Here is a 19,960-nt window from a genome sequence, read left to right on the forward strand (position 1 = left end):
AAATATACCTAATTTTTAAAGTGAAGGCAGTTATAGTCTGTAGTTGTTTTCTGACATCTCACATTATCATATTACTGACTAATATTACTTGCTGCACTGACAGTCATCACACATGCCTGTCTCATGATGCACAGTGCTCATTTTTAGCCTCAGTTCCTTGACTTAACTCTTTCTGAGGCTTGAAAGCACGACAGGTGAAAGCGTTCGTCACTGACTCAAACCAGAAAACGACTTGCAAACCAGCAGTGTTAGTTGAAAGCTCAGGCCGGCAGCTATCACATGTCATTGTAGAATTCCACTTTTAAACAGACTAGAGTTGAGTTTCACTCTTGTGTACGCTGAATTCCTGAGTAGATTCATATTTTATCTTGAATTAAACTTGGAGTGTGTGTGTGAGACAATTTGTCTCCTCAGCCGTGGTAACTCTTACTGCTCCTGCTTTTATACTCAGTTGTTCATTTGTGTATAATTTCAAGTCTGACTGAGTCTCAGTTGAATCTTTTTAAATGTCATTCTTTTTAGTTTATCAGCCTGTTTTACCTCGGAAATGTTGGCCTCTCGCTCCACGAATTAATGTTTGTGCTTTTTGTGAGTCGTGAGCGTTTAAAGGATGGATGTTTGACTTGTAATGTGAGTACACATTGAGAGACAGTCAGATGAGTGTCCTGGTCCATTGTCATATTTGAATTGCAGAGTGAGCGTAGCCGTTTCTGCACACTGTCAACTTGACAATATGTACAGGTGCAACATCTTTGTGATACAACATGCTACAGGAAGGGGGGTGGAGTTCACCCTTTTAGAAACCTCTGAAAGCTCTGACTCCTGTTAGAGGATTCTCTCTCTCTCAACAGCAGCTCAGGGGCTTCCCTCCAAATCTGGGAGCAAAAATATAATGTTGTATTACACTTGCAGCTTTGTAAAAATCATATATAGTATCTTTGAAATTAGCTCATGTAAAATCTTAAGGTTAAACCTTTTTATGGCGTCATTGCTTTTATTTTGTCGTATGAAAGTCAGGAGACAAAATGCAGGTAAGAGAGGGGGAGCGATGAGTGAGTTGCTCCGGGTCTCTTAGAAATGCATGTTACATGTCTTAAACACTGAGCTACCAGTACTCTTAACGGCATTTTCATCATTTGTCATGAATTATTTATTTTATTGTATTAATTTACTCCTAATAAAAGGGCATTTGCCTAACACTATATGTTGTATATGTAAACCTTTAGCCTGTTTTTTGCACTCTGAAGAATTTAATTGTTAGTATTCAATCTAAATTCTTCAGATTGAACAGTTTTGGATGTTTGTGCTGAATTTTCAAGAGGGAATAATTTTTCTCAACTCTTAGAATTGTGACAACAGTTTGTTTAAAGGCACAAGATTCAACCTTAGTTTGATGATTACGCTACAAAACATGAGAGTAGCAGCTTGATTTAGAGCTCAAGACTAAGAAAAGCAGAATGTCAAACCTGTTTTCTTTGTCTTTGGGTTATTAAGATTTTGGATGTATTGTAAATCTTTTTAGATATGAGTTACGTTAGCTCTTCCCTTTCTTAAATACGACCAGTCTGCAGTAATTTAATGTTTTACGTTTCATAAAAGAAAAAGACAGTGGAGTCTATCTGTAAACTGTAACGGGGGACATTTGTTAGCTGTTGGTTTGCTCTGTTGAGACTGTGAGCGGTTGGTTAGTTAGTACACAGTATCACAGAGAGAGAATGCTGCCTCGGCCTCACGGCATCTGTGCTCAGTGGAGAATGTGCTTGAATACGTTAAAGAAACAAATCATTATCAGTCACTCAAGTCTTGCACAAATCCACTGCAAAATTCACAACAAGCAACTCTTAGCTCATCGTTGTTGTTTTTTTTTTTTCTTCTTCTTCTTCTTCCCCCGCAGATACTTGGAGAAGTATGAGAAAGTCCACCACTTCGGCGAGGATGATGAAGAAGCGCAGCCGGGGAATCCCAAAGCCTCTCTTCCAATCGGTGCAATTCCCAACTCTTATAACTACCAGCAACACATTGTATCAGGTAGGCAGAGACAACACACTTCGTATTCAGTAGCCCTCACTCTCTTCACCTAGTTCCCCCTTCCATTTGTGTCTGGTTCACATCTGTATCAGGTTCATGGACTCAGTCTCTGCTTCTTGTTTTCTGACTCACTCAGTTTCTCTCTGGACTTCATTCTGGCTCTCTGTCTCTTGGTCAAGATGTGATTTCAGCAAAGCATCACTTCATCAGAGCTGTGTGTGAGATGCATGGGAAAGTGGTCGACCCACAGGTCAAATATATGCATAGAAATGCACCTCAACAATAGCTGTTTGTTTCAAGGTTTTTCTATGTGTTAGAATTTATTTCACGAGGACATGATGAGGAAGAAAATAATGCAGATTGCAAATTATGATGAATGTCCAGTTAGCTTCAATGTCTCCAATAGTTTTTACAAGCTCCAGAGTCTCGGCTTAAAAGTGTTTTTGCACTTTTAATTTCAGCTGTTAGGAAATTCACTGTGCTGTGTTGTGAAAACACGTCAGGTTTTCATGTGCTGTAGTCAAGCAGGCTGCATGTTAGAGCCCGAAAGATACAGCATTTTGAAGGCTGATGCTGATTTCAATATTTGATGTTTTGAAAAGATGTGATAACGATTTATCAGCCAATATTTTGAAACCTCACTGCAGCTGGCACACATGGGAGTGGGCGATCTGACGATTTTCTATCAAGGGCGATATGATCCAGGTGCTATATTTAGAGGTTAGAGGTCACTGCTAATCAGACCATCGTTACCTGTTAAACAGCTAGTCTGCTAACTGCAGCTAGCAACAGCAAAAAATGCGAAGCAGGACAAGCCCGAGCTTTCAAATCAAAACATTTACATATTAACAGAATTGTAGGTGAAGAAAAGCAGCGAGCAGACGAACATTCAAAAGAAGCATCAAAGCGGTGGAAAGATACAAATCACAACTTCCAGTCTGGACTTTCACAATAAATTCAGAGCAGCAATAGGATTCAGATTGTGATTGAGATTGTCTTTTGAGATTCAAATGATTTTCTGGCCACATCGCCCACCCTTAGTTACACATATTACATGCAAAAGGGAGGAAGCGGATAACTTGGCTCTAGTATCAAACAAACAAAATCCACCTCCCAGCATCTCCAACAACCCATTCATTAACACACCCTATTTCATGTGTTTTAATCTGTACAAAAAACAAACAGTGTGACAATCAATATTTGCCATTTTATGTGGGGTTTTTTTTTGTCCCATACTTTCTTGGCTGAGAGCAGGAGATTTTAGTAAGTTACTGCTTCTGGCCAAGAAAGAGACCGGCACATTGTTGTTTCTAAGCTCTGGAGATTTGTTAATCGGTGAGTTTAAAAGGTTCTAGGCAAATCTTTTTTTTTTTTTTTACCTTTGGACAGAGCAAAGTGAACAGAGTGCCAGCTCCAGCTACATATTTACACAGACATGAGAGTGGCATCAATTTCCTCATCTAACTCTGAGCAAGAAAGCAAATAAGCAGATTTCCCAAAATGTCAAACTGTTTTTGTAACCAGTTAAAGGCAGGCTGATAACATGACAACTGCATCAATGCCAAACAGAAATCTAATGTGAAATCTAATCTCAGTAGTGAGTGTGTTTTTTCTTTTTTTTTCCTTAACCTTTCGGTCAGGTTGTTCTGTTCTGCTAGTTTTCTAAACGTCCTTGGCTATTTTTTTCACCTGGTGTTTTTGGCACACAATCTCCATGGTGATTTTGTATTCACACCGTCATGACGCAGGTAGTCTTGAGCTGTAACACTGGCTTCTGAACATCCATACCACCTCGTCAAGCCGTTTGATTAACTCTGCATAGTAACGCCTGCTTTTCACACCAAGAAAGAATTTGTTGCAGAGAGTAGTGACGAAAAGAAATGACTATCTGTTTTGTCTTTTACTTTCACCCGTGAAACCTGAGAGAGGTCTCCCTCCCACTACTAAGCCCTCTGCTGTTTGACGACTCCATCTCCATCAGTCTGCTCGTTGTATTTAACATGCTTCACTTTTATAACACAGCGAATCATTTAATTCAGTTCTCACCTTGATCATCGCTGCTGTTTTTGAACCAAGGCTAAGAAGAATGCAGTAACTGTCAGTGCCTTTTTTTTTTTTTTCTTTTCTTGGAAGTTGCCTACACACACCTCAGCGCTGGTGAATATTTTCTTAAACCCAAACATGCTGCTGCTTTCACGATGAAAGAGCAACCTCTGCGTAACCACATCATATTTCAAACTAAATGTTTTTTGTGCAGCCGGCCAAGGCCGACCTCTTGTCTGTTCTGTCCGACCCCCACACACACGCACACACTCACACTCACACACTCACTCACACACACACACTCTCACACACTCACACTGAATGCGGCTTGTCCATTAGCCTCACAGTGTTACAGAGCTGACTGCTGAGCTTCTCTTGGAGGTAATTGACTGCCCTGACACAGGTTATTGATGAAGGGAAGGAGGAAGCACTTGTTGGTTTTCCCTCCACCTGAGTTTAGATTAGAGCCTCCAGCCCTTCAGTTCTTCCCTCAGGCTCTTCTCTCTCACATTTAGCCCGCTGCCTGCTGAGCTGATTGACTCCAAAACGTGTCCCTGGTGGAAACAGACACACGACAAACAGTGCTGAACTTAGTCCCTGGCTTCTTGGTACAAGCCCCAACAAAAAATCACATCATCATTTTTATAATTATTTTCTTCAGTGAAAATGAAACACAGAAAAGACCATTCCAACTGAAATCTGCCAAAATAAAAAAAAATCTTTTTTATATCATTCAGCCCCACCTCAAAACCACCTTGGCATTTCTGTCCTGCAATTTCTTATTTATCGGCCAACATTCCCAATGATACTGAAACTGATGACAGTATATTTTAATCTGTTTATTGGTCTAGCTCTATTTCAGACCCTTTAAGATGAACTCTGTGTCCCCCAGGCTCTGAATTTAAATGTGACCATATCACAGCGGGACGGACAGGTTGATCTTCTTCCGTGTTGGCTCAGTGATGGTTAGGTATTTGACCATTGCTCTGGAAGTATTACACTGAGCTCTGGTGTGCCCTGTTGTTATGTTTTGCTTGTACACCTGGGATGAACTTCTAAGTCACTCTGCTCATAAATTCGTGTGTGTGTCATGTGGCATGTCGTACACCTGTCCTCTGCAGCTCTGTGTCGCTGCAGGTGTTGGAGGATGAGCACAGACTGGCAGGTTTTGAATGGAGCTGTCGCTGCTATAATAGCAGCTCGGCTGAATTACATTTGCCTGCACAAACCTTTTCAGCATGGAAATCAAATCCACTCACCAGGCCTCCTCTCTGCTGTATGATTGGTTTCCAGAGGCAGCAGTCGACAAAAATCCTGCACCAAATTGAAATATCCACTGTATAGAAAAATGACACCTATGCACACAAAATGATTGATAGCAGAAAATCACACCATAGCGCAGTGAGGAATCTGGAGTCTTTGCACTTTCCCAGACTGGATCATCTGTCAATTAGTGCTGCTGAATAATAACATCCAAGTCATAATTCTTCCCTCTGCGCAGCCCTCCTTAGTATTTTGGATTAGACATCTTTAATTATAAAAAGCCAATCATGGAGGTTGACTGAGTCCGAGACAAACACAATTAAAAGTTCCTCAGCCAGACGAGGCACAGCTCATCAAGCTACACTGAACCAAAGGCAGCTTCCACTGAACGGCTTAAAGGCCCAAACACAGATAAAGGAAACATAAAACTGAGTGTAAGTGGCTGAAGGTGTGAAGAGGCAGCAGTAGAACGGTGAAGGAACTGGGCTTTTCGCTCTTTCTGCAGCTCTGCGGCTAATTCACATGTTGCAAATTCCTAACTCTTCTACGTCTGTCTTGTCCTGCTTTATTTCTTCTGTGTGGCTCCTCAGAGACACAGTATCTCCTCTGCCTGTGTTGTTGTTGTGATGCTTCTTTTCCTAGCTTTAAAATTCAAAAGTACTGATTTATTTTTCCCCTTTTGAGACATTTGTTGAAGCCCTCTACAATAATATTAAAATATATTGAAATTTTTTACATAACCAAACTTGCGTTTGTATGGGCTGCACTGCACACTGTTTAGCCCTGTTTTGGCAACAAATGAAAAATGTTTAAGTGGGTGTGTGACATTTCACTCACCTCGCTCACTCATTTAAATGCATTTTATTGTGGAATATATTTAGTAACCCTGAGATATTTTGTTTTTTTTCTCTCCAGACTATCTCCGCCAAAGCTATGGACTGTCTACGGATTTCGTTCCACCGTGTGACTACAATAAACTGGTGCTGTCTCTCCTCTCGGGCCTACCCAACGAAGTGGACTTCGCTGTTAACGTTTGCACTCTGCTTTCCAACGAGAGCAAGCACGCCATGCAGCTGGACAAGGACCCCAAACTGGTCACGTTGCTGCTGGCCCACGCCGGCGTCTTCGACGACTGTACGTTTCCAACCTCAGTCAGATCGTGCTGTTTAGTTCTAATGTTGAACAGCCAACAAAGAAACTTTATAATATAAACTTTAAAAAGTTGATTCTGTACATTTAGTCAGTGTGAATATTGGTAAAACTGCTAAATTCACTATGTGCAAAGTGAAAAGTTGGACTTTTTTTTTTTTTCTTTTGGTTTAGGTTCTATGTGCTTATATAACAGGGAATTGATGAACAATAGAATAGATGCCAGTAGTAACTCTAACCCTCCCTCTGTGCCTCTGTAGCGCTAGGCAGCTTCTCCGGGGTATTCGGGACAGACTGGAAGGAGAAAACGTCCCGGGACTTTGTCAGGGTAAAGGTCTTTTTTTTCTTTTCTTTTTTTTTTTATGTGTCCTGCAAGCCATTTATTTTCTCATTTGATCGTTACAGATAGAAATTAAACACTGCTCTCTCTAAGAAGCCACAGAGCATCAGTTTCGATTTTTACAGTGTGAAGTTTGGCAGAAAATCTGATGGTTGCTCCTCACAGAGGAACCTCAGAACAGTTATCTCTAAGGCGGCTTTACACTGATTTCATTTTGAGTTCAGTCCATATAACCTGCATGCATAAAAGTCAATTCATGAAATTAATGCAATATAAAAACTACATTGCGTTATTGTTTTATCCTCGGTCATGGCTCGGGTCTCTTGGCTGTTTGTCCTGAAGTTAGAGGTCACACTCTGAGAGCTGGTGCCTGTAGCTCAAGGACATTTTGTATCTAATGCAAACGGCTTTAATGGGGGTTATCTTATTAAAAATGTGAATGTCGTGATTATGGAAAAAAGTGTTTAAAGTTCCAAGAAAGATATGAGCTGAAACAGTTGGTCAATTCATCAATCGACAGAAACTTAGACATCAACAACTTTGATTTACACAATCTTGCTGCAGAGGTCTTCCATGATAGCAAAATGAATATCTTTAGTTTCTGGACTGTTGTCTGGACAAAACAAGCAATTTCTCTATGTCAAATTAGGTTCTGGAAAAATGTAGCAAGCATTTTCACTACTTTTTCTATTTGGTCCATATAGTGTCTGAAAATAATCAGCAGATTATTCAGCGATTTAAATGATTTTTAATTGTAGCACTATTTATGATATTGACACTTCTGCCATGTTAAGGTTATATGATAAAAGTGCTTACCTGGCAGTGAGCTGATTGCCCCACTAACCTCAGTGTTATGGGTTTTGTTTGGTTGTCAGCCAGCAGTAACTTGAAGTTGATGAGTTAATCAGGTCTGTCAACGTACGTTTGTCTAATTTAAAGTTGCCTACTTTGGCTGTAGACGTTTTTATAAGTGACTTTAAATGCCCGGCTAACAGCTTCTGTGTTTCTGCAGTTCTGGAAAGAGGTGGTGGAGGACGCTGAAGTCAGGGAGCTGATCTGGGACAAGGGCAGCCCAGCACAAGGTAAACACGCTCTGTGGTAGAGACCACAGAAAACAATATAAGGGTACACTCCTGTATGCTCCCACGGTGAATTTATTGACACCTAACGGGCTGTGACATGCTCAAGTGTGTTGTCATGTCAATATACATGACAACACAAAAGAAACACAACTTCTGGCACAGGAAGCTCAGGAACTTAAATGACACCATATATTTTACAATTATTAGGTTTAATGTGATCCTGAAAGTTAAAGCTTTTATCCCCTGTTGAATAATATCTGTTCACACTCTCCTCTGGCGTGGCGCTCTAAACCTTTACTCCCCTCCTCTCTGCAGATGGTACGTCGTGTGAGGAGCGCTGGCAGAGCCTCTTCCACCCGCCACGGAACCTCGGTATCAGTGACATGGAGGCCCAGCGGGTGCTGCAGATTGCCGTTATCCTGCGAAACCTCTCCTTCGAGGAGGCCAACGTCAAGCTGCTGGCGGCCAACCGAACGTGCCTGCGCTTCCTTTTGCTCTGTGCCCACTGTAACCTCATCTCACTCCGACAGCTCGGACTGGACACGTTGGGCAACGTGGCTGCCGAGGTGGGTCTGGTTCTGGGCATTTGTTTTGAATTTGAACAGAGACATAATTGTGGTCAGTGACTTGAAAACTTATGTCATGGATTTGGGTCAGTTCAGTAATGTAGTGACAGTGAGCAGCCTGAGGTAGGTTTGTATTCAGATGTAGGTTACTGTGACACGATAAACTGTCCATGTATGATCAGTGTTGTAAACTGTATTACATTCTTCATTGACGTGGTCTGAACAGATTTAATCCATTACTGGCTAAGTCCCTCCCCTATTTAGCATATTGTTCAGTCACAGCATAGCAACAGTAACTAGGCACAGCAGGTTTTTTTTCTTTTTCAAGGTTTGGATTTTTCCAGGGGTTGACATGATGTGCATTAGGCTGAGTTCCAAGAGTTTGGGAGTGTTTAATTGCAATTATTAGCATGTGTGATGAGGACGAGGAGCTTGTCATTAACAAACTACAGCACATTGATTTGTGGGGTTACAGTTTATGCTTAAAAAAAAAAAAATAGGTGGACTAGTATTACCACTGTGACACATTAAAAAAAAAAAAAAAAAAAAACAAAACTTTTCAACCAGAATGTGGAGCTAACATTAACTTAATTAATTAGCTAATTAACCAGCAAAATCAATTACTTACTTACTTAAGTGATGAGTTACTGTTCAGAAACAGACAGATCTGCTGGGTTTATTTGGGTCAGACATGTGGTATGTTTAGAAACTCAATCATCTGTAGCTGTAGATACTGTTTCCTGAGAAATGAGGACTGCGGCTGTTAGATGCTGTGCCACTTACAGTCTGTTTTTTAGATTATTTTTCACATATTAATTCAACCAAGGTGAATAATCATGTTTTCCAACAGTTACAGATGAACACTGAACTCAGACCGCGCCTTTAAATCCAACATTGAATAAAGTTTTAGATTTAGAAATGAAGAATGTTGGTGAAACTTCAGTATAACATTTATTGGTACGCATGTTAATGAGGCTGCGTCTATTTTTAGAAACTCTATGCATAGAGTCCCTGATACAATCAGTGAAGCCTTTGATGTGATTAATTGGATGGTTGGGTTTAGGGCACTTTAAGCATTCTACAGATATGATCCTGCAAAGCCTTGTCTCATGTATTAATGTAAATAATATAAATCCTATTAGAGCACTTTTTGGTTGCTTATATGTTGTGACCAACAACACAAATCATTAGTAAGTAGACAGACCTCAACCTGCTGTTTCTGAATATAGTAACAAGTCGAGCTTTGTTATGGTACAGTGTGTTTGTTATTCAGAGCCTATAATCTCAGTGCTGAGGAGGGCAGTCCGTCCACTCTGTAAAGTATTTATAATGAACGTTGAGGTTCTTGCCAGCCAACTTGCTGGATGGTGGAATCCATAAATAATGCTCGTCTGCCTTGTAGCTCCAGCTGGATCCCGTTGACTTTCGGACGACTCATCTGATCTTTCACACCATCACCAAATGCTTGATGTCCAGGGACCGGTTTCTCAAAATGAGAGGTGAGTGCTTTGCTGGTGACAAACTCCTTGTTAAGTTTTCCCTCTTCACTGTGAATGTCATGATGGTATATGAAGCATCTTGCAATGAATGTGTCTTTGTGTCTTTGTGTTTGTCCTCAGCCATGGAGATCCTGGGCAACCTCAGTAAGGCGGAGGACAATGGTGTGCTAATCTGTGAGTACGTGGACCAGGACTCGTACAGGGAGGTAATGATGCTCCTCACCCTGCCCGACCTCATGCTCCTCATGGCCTCCTTGGAGGTGCTGTACCTGCTGGCCCAGCTCGGAGAGATTCCCTGCAGCAAGATCGCCTCCGTAGACCACAGCATAGGTATGAGAGTTAAAAAAAAAAAAAAGAAAAGAAAAGAAATCATGGAAATTTACTTGGCTTGTCTTTTTAAAAAAAATGTTTGATCCATTCCAGTTCATTCTTCTTAAGTGAATCCAGAGCTTGAAATCTGATGTCACATGGTCTTAGTTGAGTTTTGGTAACTTGTCTCTCTGCCAAGTTCAGTCACGCTAGTCTTTCCATTCATGAGTTACTGGCTCTGATGACAGTGTATTTCCTTCATCCTTGAAATCTTTAATGATTGTTTCCTCTGGTTTGGATTCTCTGCTAAATGGCTGGAGTGGTTCTGTGTGTTTGAACTAGACTCCTAGGTGCTGATCCTTGTATCTTTTTCTTCTTCCTCCCTCTCTCTCTGGTCAGACTTGTTAGTGCGATTAGTATCGGTTGACCTTCACACATTTGGACCTGACGCCCTAACAGCGGTGCGGTTGATTGAGCATCAGGCCAACGCTGACCAGGCAGCCGAGGTTCGACCACAGCTGGTCGAGCAGGTACCTGCAGCCGTGCAGGGAGCACCAGCAGCTGGTGAGTGTCCGTACATCTCCTCCATCTGTCAGTCAGACACAATCTGTGATGCTGCTGGAGGGAGCCTGACCTGCCTTAACAAGGGTGTATACCTGCAGCTCCCTGCCAGGCAAATAAGAAGAGGTTTGTTTTGAGTAGAGTGAAGTTACAGTCAGATGAAGAGCAGACCAATTGAAATGTTCAGGTGCTGAGTTTTTGCTCACTGATTTATCGAAGCTCAATTTTAGTATTAGTGAGGGATTTTCATGTGTCAGCATTTAACTCAGTTATAGGCAGTAAACACAGCTTTAGATTTAAACCATTAAGGTCCACTGGAATTTTTAAATTTAAATAAAACATATATAAATTTACATACCTTTGTTTTCATTGTAGCTCTCAGGTGGCAGGACTGTAAATAAAATGAAAAAGGCAATGTAAATAAGGCAACATGCTGTGGAAATCTGTGAGTCATGATATTCAGAGTGAAGGTAACAGCAAACTCCCACCTGCCATCAACTGTGTGTTTGAGCTTTAAACAACCTCAACTGTAAATACCACAGAGCAGCTTCACCTTGTCCAACCCAACAGAAACCAAACACAAATTTCTCCTATTCTGACACAAATCAATGCAACATACAGGGTCTGTATTTGACTGTGAGACAAAACTCCTTGTTTAACAGTAAATAACGTTTATGTAACAAATACAGAATCACTGCCAGTTCACAATGATTCACTCACGACCGACAAACTCACCTGTTGCTGAGCCGCACAATATTCCAACATGGCTGCGCTGCATCCTGCTGTTTACAGGCCCGTTCTGTTTGGTGCCCCGTGCTGAATATTTAATATTTACATCCTTTTATTTTGCTGCTGCGAGTAATTTGCTTGGAGTTTTATGGTGTAAAGAAAAAAGTAACAGGTTTTTCCATTACCAGTTGAATCGCTCAATAATACACAAGTTTGTGAGGAAACACGAATTTGCAGTGATGGGGGAAAAAAAGCATTTTAAAGCAGAAAATAAAGATGAAAAAGTTAGAATAAAGAATAAAAACCGTGTTAGCTGTGAACAGTTTTTTGGGAGCTGATGGTGAGACCACCAAGAGAATTCACACCTGTTGGGTTTTCAGGTGTTTGAGGTGTTTTGTGTTTCCTGTACCTGTAACAGCTGTAAAAAAAAAAAAAAAAAAAAAAAAAAAAGTGTGTGAATTAACAGGTAACCCCTGGTGGGCCATAAGCACACCTAACCTTGGAAGTGTTCACCCCAGTACTGTCAGTGGCCACTAATGCAAAATTATTAGTGTTGTGACATCTAGTGGACAGCCTGGGGAGCACCACAGACTAGACATTCATTCAATCAATACAGCAGGTCTTTCTTTTGCTTTGTCTGTCAACATTAACTCGATCATATAGGAGACTTCACCTTGTTTTTGTTTGTTTTTTTAACTTAAATGTTTCTTTTCTTTTTGTCTCCTCAGTAACAAGGGTCCCAGTTCAATCCACTCAACCACCACCTGGTATTGTTGAACTAGATGGGGAGAAATTTACACTGCAGTGGTAAGATTTATTAACCTATAGACATCTATAGTGACAATGTAACTGAAGGACCAGTTTAAATGTCTTTGTGAGAGAAGAGATTCAGGATTTCCCTTGTACCCATCTTCCGTTGTGTCTGTATTTCATTTCAACATCTTTTTTGCTCACTTTTTTTCTTGCACAATAACTAATAATAATTCACTTTATGCTTCTCCAACAGGCTAAACGCACACTTTGAGACAAACCCTGAGGGCTCTGTGTCTCGATCAGAGATGTATTCTGAGTACCTTGCCACGTGCAGTAAAATGGGACGAAGCAACATCTTGAACTCCACCGGGTTCCTTAAATGTCTCCGGTCAGTCCCCTCTCCTCTTCTGTCTGATGCGTTTATGTTCCACCAGCACAGACAGCTGATAATCTCTGTGCCCTGACCAAAGTATATATTACTACTAACCAACTGGAGTTCTGTTTTCTCAGTTTGCTACACAGCAGTTGCTGCTGTTTACCTTGGTAGAGCAGCTTTAACAAAGCATAGCTGTGTTGAATTTTGACAATGATCCTCCAGTCAGATACCAGTAAATGTAAAACGAAAGCAGTTTCAGTTCTATAGATTCTTGGTAAATCCTTTCTGGGCTGAACAATTAATCGCAATATTGTCGAAATCGCAATATGGCCAAGCACAATATCCAGTAAGGTAAAATGTATTACAACATACCATTATAAAACTTCAGTCACAATGAAATGCAAAAATTACCATTCCCACTCAAATGTGACATACCACAATCACATGTCAAAATAATTGCTATATGATTTTCTTCCCACTTAAAATGTGTTCATATTATGCAAAAGGAAGAAATAAATAGACTCGTAGATAGATGAGTCAAATGAGGCTGTATCACGACAGAAGTATCTGTTGCAAATGCACTTTTAAAATTAAATCGCCCTGCACTCTACAGGATATTTATTCTCTGCAGTGTGCACCAACTACTGGTAAAATGGGAAAGACTTAAATTTTCAAGTAGCTGAATTTTGTTAAAACATGTTGAACATTAATAGTAAATGTGCAACTCAATTGCAGCACATTTTGCATTCAGCATTTAAACTCACCAGTTTTGTCCTGCCCCCACCACAGGACTGTGTTCCCCAACCACACGATGCGGCGGCAAGAGGAGCCCAAGGCCAACGGCCAGGTTCAGATCTTTCTGGTTGGGCTAAGGCGAAGGTCAATCCCCCTGCCCATCCAGCTGTACTACCAGCAGTCTCAGCAGCAACAGCAGCAGCAAAGTCCGGCAGCAGCTCCTCCACCTCCAGCAGCCCGACATGAAGCACCTGGAGACCCTCAGGCTCCGCCTCCAGGTAGAATTAATCAATCAAGCTTATGCTCATGGCTTTCCTTTCCTTTTTCTTGGGAGTGTAAGAAAGAGTTTTCGCTAGAAAGTTAAAATGTTCCACATGAGACTGTAAATGAATTAAAGTTGCCTGCAACGGGTTTTGTTTAGTCATCCAGGATGCTGACTGTTATTCTCCTCTGGCTCTGTTTTGAAATGGTTGACACACGATGCATTTAGTTAATCAGACAGACAGGGGCCAAATGTCAGAAGCTGAAGCGCTGTGGAAGAAAAGAAAAGGCACTTGAGAAAAGTGATACTGTGGAGAAGGATACTGGCAGTTTTACAGAGAGAGGAGAGCTGTGTACCACTGGGACCAAGATGGCTGAACTAATTACAAAGGCAAACATATTGAGAAAATGATCAAAGGAAAAAAAGTTACTTGGAGGAGCTTACTTGGGGAAATTGAAAGGAAAGCAGCTAAGCTGTATCACTTATCATGAAACTGAACACAGCACATTTGGCTACAGTGTGTTATTATGTTATGCAATAATTCTGAATATGAGAGAATGATATTTTCTTTTTGCAGCATCTCTCATATGTCAAAGAACCTGCAGGACACAGGCCATCCTGTGACCATATATGTAACTTTTTGTGGGGAAGTTGTGATTGTTGTTGTTGCCGAAGAATCATATGAACATCATCATCATAGGTTTTATTGAATGGAGCAACAAAGTAAACCAAGCTCACCAAATGTGACGTGCTTAGGCCTCATTAAGGGAATGATGTTAACCAACCTCCTTGGCATTAATAAATAATTAATTATATTATATTTCATAACCCGATGTTTTGTCTCCTCGACCAGTCATGATGTTAAAGACTGTTACATGATGTTGCTACCCATGTTATTTGGCTCCTTCTGTTACAGTTAAAGCTCTATTGAAACATAATGTACAGTCATTGACATTACCACAATAAACTGCCTGACACAGGAAGTAGCTTTGGTTGTTCATACAAATCACAAATAATTTAATACATGTGACACCTGTCACAAGTAAACCTGCCCAGCCTGTCATTAGAAACAGGAAGTATCTAATATGACAACATTCTCGTGTTGTCCATGGTGGCTTTAGTAGCTTACCAGACCTGAACAGTTTTCTCTGTGTTACCAGGCTTACCTCCCGGGCATCCCATTCTTGGACCCCAGTTTGTCCGGGCCCCGGGCCCCAGCCTCAGCACCGGAGGTGCCGCCCCATCCATGGCCTTGACTGCACAGGAACCCACCCATGCAAACCACCCGACTGTTTCTCGTCACCCGGTGCCCCCACAGGTGCCTCTGCAGTTACCACCAAATCCTCTGGCAGCTGTGCAGCAACATGTCCGACCTGGTCCAGTGGTCCAGATTCCGACGTCGGCACCAGCCACCCAGAACCACAGCCCCCAGAACCCCACCGCTCTGCCTGCGGCTCAGCAACAACAGCAACACTCCCCCATGCTCCCCACGGGGACGCCTGTCACGCTATTTCAGCAGGTACCACAGGGCCACATCCTCACCGCCAGGGTACAAGGTGTGTGCCCTCCGATCACCCACCATCCTCCCTTGCCTCAAATCCCTCCCCTGTCTGGGCCTCAGGGTGGAGCTCCCCAGGTGGAGCCTCAATGTGTTGCTGCAGCATCGGCACCCTCCTCTTCCATCCAGGTGGGAGGTAGTCAGGCGCTAAGCATCACGGGTGTGCCCAATTCCCAGGGGTCACGTGTCGCATTTCAGAATATCGCCCCAAAACCAGCGCCAAACCAGTCAGGTGGACCAGCAGCCACAATAGCCACTCCCAACCAGCAGCCTCAGCCTCAGCAGCAGGCGCAGAGTGTAGTAATAGTCAGCCCCAACCCCCAGCAGAGCCCCGCCTACACCCCTGCCATACACCAGATTGTTCTTGCCAACCCCTCCGCTATTCCCGGTGCCCAAACTATCCAGATAGCAGGGCAGCCAGGAGCTGCTTCCAGTCCCTGCCCGCCTCCTGTCTCTCACTCCAACACCCAGGTCCAGCCCAATCAAACTGTCAGCCACGCACTGTCCATGAAACGGCATCAACAGCAGCAACATCAACAGCAGCATCAACCACAGCCACCGCTCCAAATCATCTCCCAGACTCCTCCATCTCAGCCTACCTCCACTGAGTCCAGCTTGATCAAACAGCTACTGCTTCCAAAGCGAGGGCCTTCTACGCCGGGAGGAAAGCTCATCCTACCCGCTCCGCAGGTGCCCCCTCCCAACAGCACGATAGCCCCTAGTCCACAGGTCATCTACCAAGCGGGCTACAGCACACAGACTCCCTCTACTCAGCCTCAGCAGCTCAATGTCCAGCTTGTTCCTGGCCAGCTTCCTGCAGCAGGAGCTCCAGCCCTTCAGACGGTCCAGCTCTTGCCAGGTCAACTCATTTCCACAAGTAGTCCGGGGGCAGCTACCATCATCCAGGGCCCCACGGCAGCTGGACAAGTCACATTCACCGTGGTCCCCAACACTGGCTTCACCACCACTGCTGCTGTTGCTGCTGTCAGCCAGGGCGCCGTGGCTCCGGTCGTTCCTCCTCCTCCATTCTCTACTGGAACCCTGCCCCACCACACCCCAGCAGCCCCACCGCCACCACCGCCACCACTGCCAGCTCCCCTCAGAGGAGACAAAATCATTTGTCAAAAGGAGGAGGAGGCTAAGGATGCCACGGGGCTGCACATCCACGAGAGGAAGATTGAGGTGATGGAGAACTCGTCTTTGGCAGAAGGAGACTCCTCTAACGGCAAAACCAGTAACGGCGATGTTGCGGCAGGTGCGAAGCTGCTTAATGGTCGGAAGTGCATGGAGTCTAATCTACCTCCATACCACTCAGGGAACAGCCAGGGGGCACTCAATGGCCCGGCTACGGAGAGTCACCCTGCTAATGGGAAGCAGGCCCTCTCCCCCGGCCTGAACACCCCTCTGGAGGGCAACCCCGACCCTAAAAAGACTTTAGTCAACGGAGTGTGTGACTTTGATCGGGGTGACAGTGGTGGCAACTTTAACAAAAACATTCCAAATCACATTGCTTCCAAACAGTACTTGGGGAACGGGGAAGTTGGCCCTTCTGAAAAGAGTCATGGCTCAGACCCCCCTCTCCCTAGTCCTCCTCCCCCCCAGCAGGACACTGCCAAAGCCCAGCAGGCTGAGCGCCTGGCCAACGGACCCCAGGCAGTAGGCAATAGGCTTCCCTCGGAATTAACAAATGGACCTTTGGGGCTGGGCCACGCTGTGCTAAGACAGCAACTGCTCCCCAACTCCTCCCTCCCCCCCACTGTTACTGTTACCTCCCAGAGTCTTGCTGCCTCTCCTGCAAATGGAGTGGCCTCCGAGGCTCGAGGCCTCAAGAGGCCAGCTGAGAACGAGGACCGCAGCGCAGCGGCAGCATCCTCGGGGATCCCCAATAAAGTGGGAGTGCGGATCATCACCATCAGTGACCCCAACAACGCCGGCAGCAGTGCCACCATGGTGGCAGTGCCAGCAGGAACAGACCCAAGCACAGTAGCCAAAGTAGCAATAGAGAATGCCACTCAGCAGAGGAACTGCTCACCCACAGAGGCAGCTGGCTCAACGGTGAGTCACTGTAGGGTAGTGTGACCTGATGTCACGCCTGTCACAAAATATGAATTGCAAAATATGTCTGTCACAGACACAGTAGGGTGAGTATTTGCATTACCAAGTCATGTATGTTGTCTGTGACTAATCTAATTTATCATTTACTTTTTGGCTAAAGGTATCCTAAACAAACAGCTTTATTTACACCAAAACACATTATATGTGCCCTTCACATTCTAGCAGACATGTTGGGAACATCTCCTACTGCAAAACATATGCTAAGCATTTTTTATCTCTTATTTTCTTAAACTTGCATTATGATATGGCCAAACACTTCTGCATGAAGTAAAAGATCTCTTCTGGAGGTGTTCACTCATTATTTAACAACCCAGTTTTTATGTATTTAGACATTTTACACTTTACTCTAAATCAAAATGTAGCCTTAATTGGATACATTTATCTTGAAGCTGTAAGTTGTGGTTTTAGCTGTTTCTGTGGTATTAGCTGAGATACAGCCATTATTTAACTCTCAGTAGGGTTCATTGTAACTTGATACAACATACTATGACTTAAGACTTGTTCTCCAGCAGAAACAGCTCTTTGCTTTCTCACTTCAGTGTCTCCCTCTGTCTTCATGTGTCACTGAACAAGTTAAATCTACAGAGAGGCATTCACATTTACACTCACTTCATGTGTGAGACACTATACATGACACTTAAATAAGCATCATGGGTAAAACATTACACTAAAACAGCTTGGCCTACGTCAAGCCCATGTTTATGGGTTGCATGTGTGTCCCTGGGAACCGGCTTGTAGATCACACACAGCTCATCAAAACATTACTCTACACTGCCACTTGTGGCCAGAAATGCCGCAGACTGTGTTTTAATGTGGTTTCTGGGTTTGATTCTGAAATCAACCGTTATGTAACTGAGTTGAAGTGGCACGTTATGTACTGGATGTGTAATATTTTAGTGTCAGGCCACAGGCTAAGTCTTTAAGTCTCAGTGTGACAGCAACTTCCAATTTTGTGCAGTTAGGACTGGGTCATGTTATTACTCGGATTGCTCTGTGTGTGGGAGATAGAGGGCAAACACAGTGTATTTATTACAGTGTGTGCAGGTTGAGTTGAAGAGTATTTAATTTAAATTGTTTTTTTTTAAGCTGTGACTATGTGTCTGCTGCACTGGTCTGTTACTACATGCATGTTATGACACAGGCTGTGTGTAAATCATAAAGTTGATAACCTGTGTGTCATACAGAAAGTTATGTGAATGTGCATCTGCATGTAAAATTCCTTTCCACAGAGTTATGGATCCAATATAATGTCAGTTACATAACAGGAGTTCTGTTATAAGGAAAGTGAGCTTGGAAAATCCAAGAGAAAGTCGGCAGTTTGAATGTAAAGAGTCTATTTTCCCCTTTATTTTATGATACAAAGTAAGGTTTCTGAAAACTTCACCTACGTCCAAGGTGCATGAGGAAAGGAAAAAGTCCAAAGAGGTCTTCGAAATATTTAAAAAGTCAATCATACATCTGCGAAAAAGTGTAATTCTAAGAGCAAGAACAAACGAGTAAATACAACTTACTGTGTAAACACAACATCAAATACACACTTGCTGCACAGCACTTCCTGTCATGTTGGCTGGAAGGGTTCAGGTGTGGTGAGTTGGAGGTTAAGAAGGTGAGACCAGTTAAGACCATGTGGCTCTCACCGATACCCACCTCCTATAGTAAAGCAACTGAGAGAACAACTTCTGCCAGAAGACAGGCCGGGGTTACATCTCAGCCAACAAGACCTCTCTAACTTCTTACCATCTTATCATAAAAATGACAAATGCTATATGGAGGAAGAAATCCACATCATTCTTCTAATGTAGCTTGTGTAAGCTGTCAGTGAATATTCTGTTCTTATTTACAACTTTTACTTTAAGCCACCTACTACTCTCTGTGAGAAATATGTAGTGATTAATATTTATTTGCCTTTTGTAATGATATGTCTCCTCCCCACAGCCGACCGTAACCCCGTCCCCGCCCCCTGTATCCCAGCCTGCATCAGCGGGACACCACAACCCTCACCTCCCAGCACAGCAAACCTCCGCAGCGCCGCCCGAGCAAAGCAGGAAAGCAGGGCAGAACTTCAAGTGTCTGTGGCAGTCCTGTAAACGGTACGCGCCGGTCGCCTCGCGTTCATATTCAAGTCCATTTTTATTTGTATAGCGCCAATTCACAACATAAGTTATCTCAAGGCACTTTCCAAATAGAGCAATTTATAATAATATTTACTGAGACCCAACAATTCCCACCAAGAGCAAGCACTAGGCGACAGTGGCAAGGAAAAGAACTGGACTAAAGGTGGGCGGCCATCTGCCTCGACCGGTTGGGTTGGGAGAGAGAGAGAGAGAAGAGCGTACAAGCAGGAGAGACAGAGGAAAAGAACAAGAACATGCAGTGATAGCAATATTAATAATGGCGATAGTAGCGGCAGTAACAGCAATAGTAATGTAATGGCAACTGTAGTACTCCTACTGATAAAAGTAGTAATGACAGCAATAATCATCATTAATTATAGTAAATTTTAGCAGGTTTAGCAGCAGGTGTTACACAGGATCACGGGGGCAGTAGGGGGTTTGCAGACTACAGCTCTGGGGGGGGGGGGACCTGGGGAGA

At 43.2% G+C, this 19,960-nt stretch overlaps 1 protein-coding gene across 1 annotated transcript in view; it reads left to right on the forward strand.

Moving 5' to 3' along the window:
• Nucleotides 1-19,960, forward strand: part of arid2 (AT-rich interactive domain 2) — a 33,551-nt gene that overhangs the window by 10,199 nt on the left and 3,392 nt on the right. Inside the window, exons 4-16 of the mRNA XM_023409967.2 lie at nucleotides 1,895-2,028; nucleotides 6,250-6,468; nucleotides 6,744-6,811; nucleotides 7,836-7,905; nucleotides 8,221-8,471; nucleotides 9,874-9,970; nucleotides 10,091-10,300; nucleotides 10,679-10,843; nucleotides 12,298-12,376; nucleotides 12,576-12,710; nucleotides 13,488-13,711; nucleotides 14,856-17,308; nucleotides 19,304-19,458. Coding sequence (XP_023265735.1) covers nucleotides 1,895-2,028; nucleotides 6,250-6,468; nucleotides 6,744-6,811; nucleotides 7,836-7,905; nucleotides 8,221-8,471; nucleotides 9,874-9,970; nucleotides 10,091-10,300; nucleotides 10,679-10,843; nucleotides 12,298-12,376; nucleotides 12,576-12,710; nucleotides 13,488-13,711; nucleotides 14,856-17,308; nucleotides 19,304-19,458 — 4,260 coding nt within the window. The remainder of the gene's footprint in view (nucleotides 1-1,894; nucleotides 2,029-6,249; nucleotides 6,469-6,743; nucleotides 6,812-7,835; nucleotides 7,906-8,220; nucleotides 8,472-9,873; nucleotides 9,971-10,090; nucleotides 10,301-10,678; nucleotides 10,844-12,297; nucleotides 12,377-12,575; nucleotides 12,711-13,487; nucleotides 13,712-14,855; nucleotides 17,309-19,303; nucleotides 19,459-19,960) is intronic.

The sequence above is a fragment of the Seriola lalandi genome, unplaced genomic scaffold, assembly GCF_002814215.2.
Source record: "Seriola lalandi dorsalis isolate HSWRI2012SDOR001 ecotype SW California unplaced genomic scaffold, Sedor1 jcf7180002054410, whole genome shotgun sequence".
Lineage (NCBI taxonomy): Eukaryota > Metazoa > Chordata > Actinopteri > Carangiformes > Carangidae > Seriola > Seriola lalandi.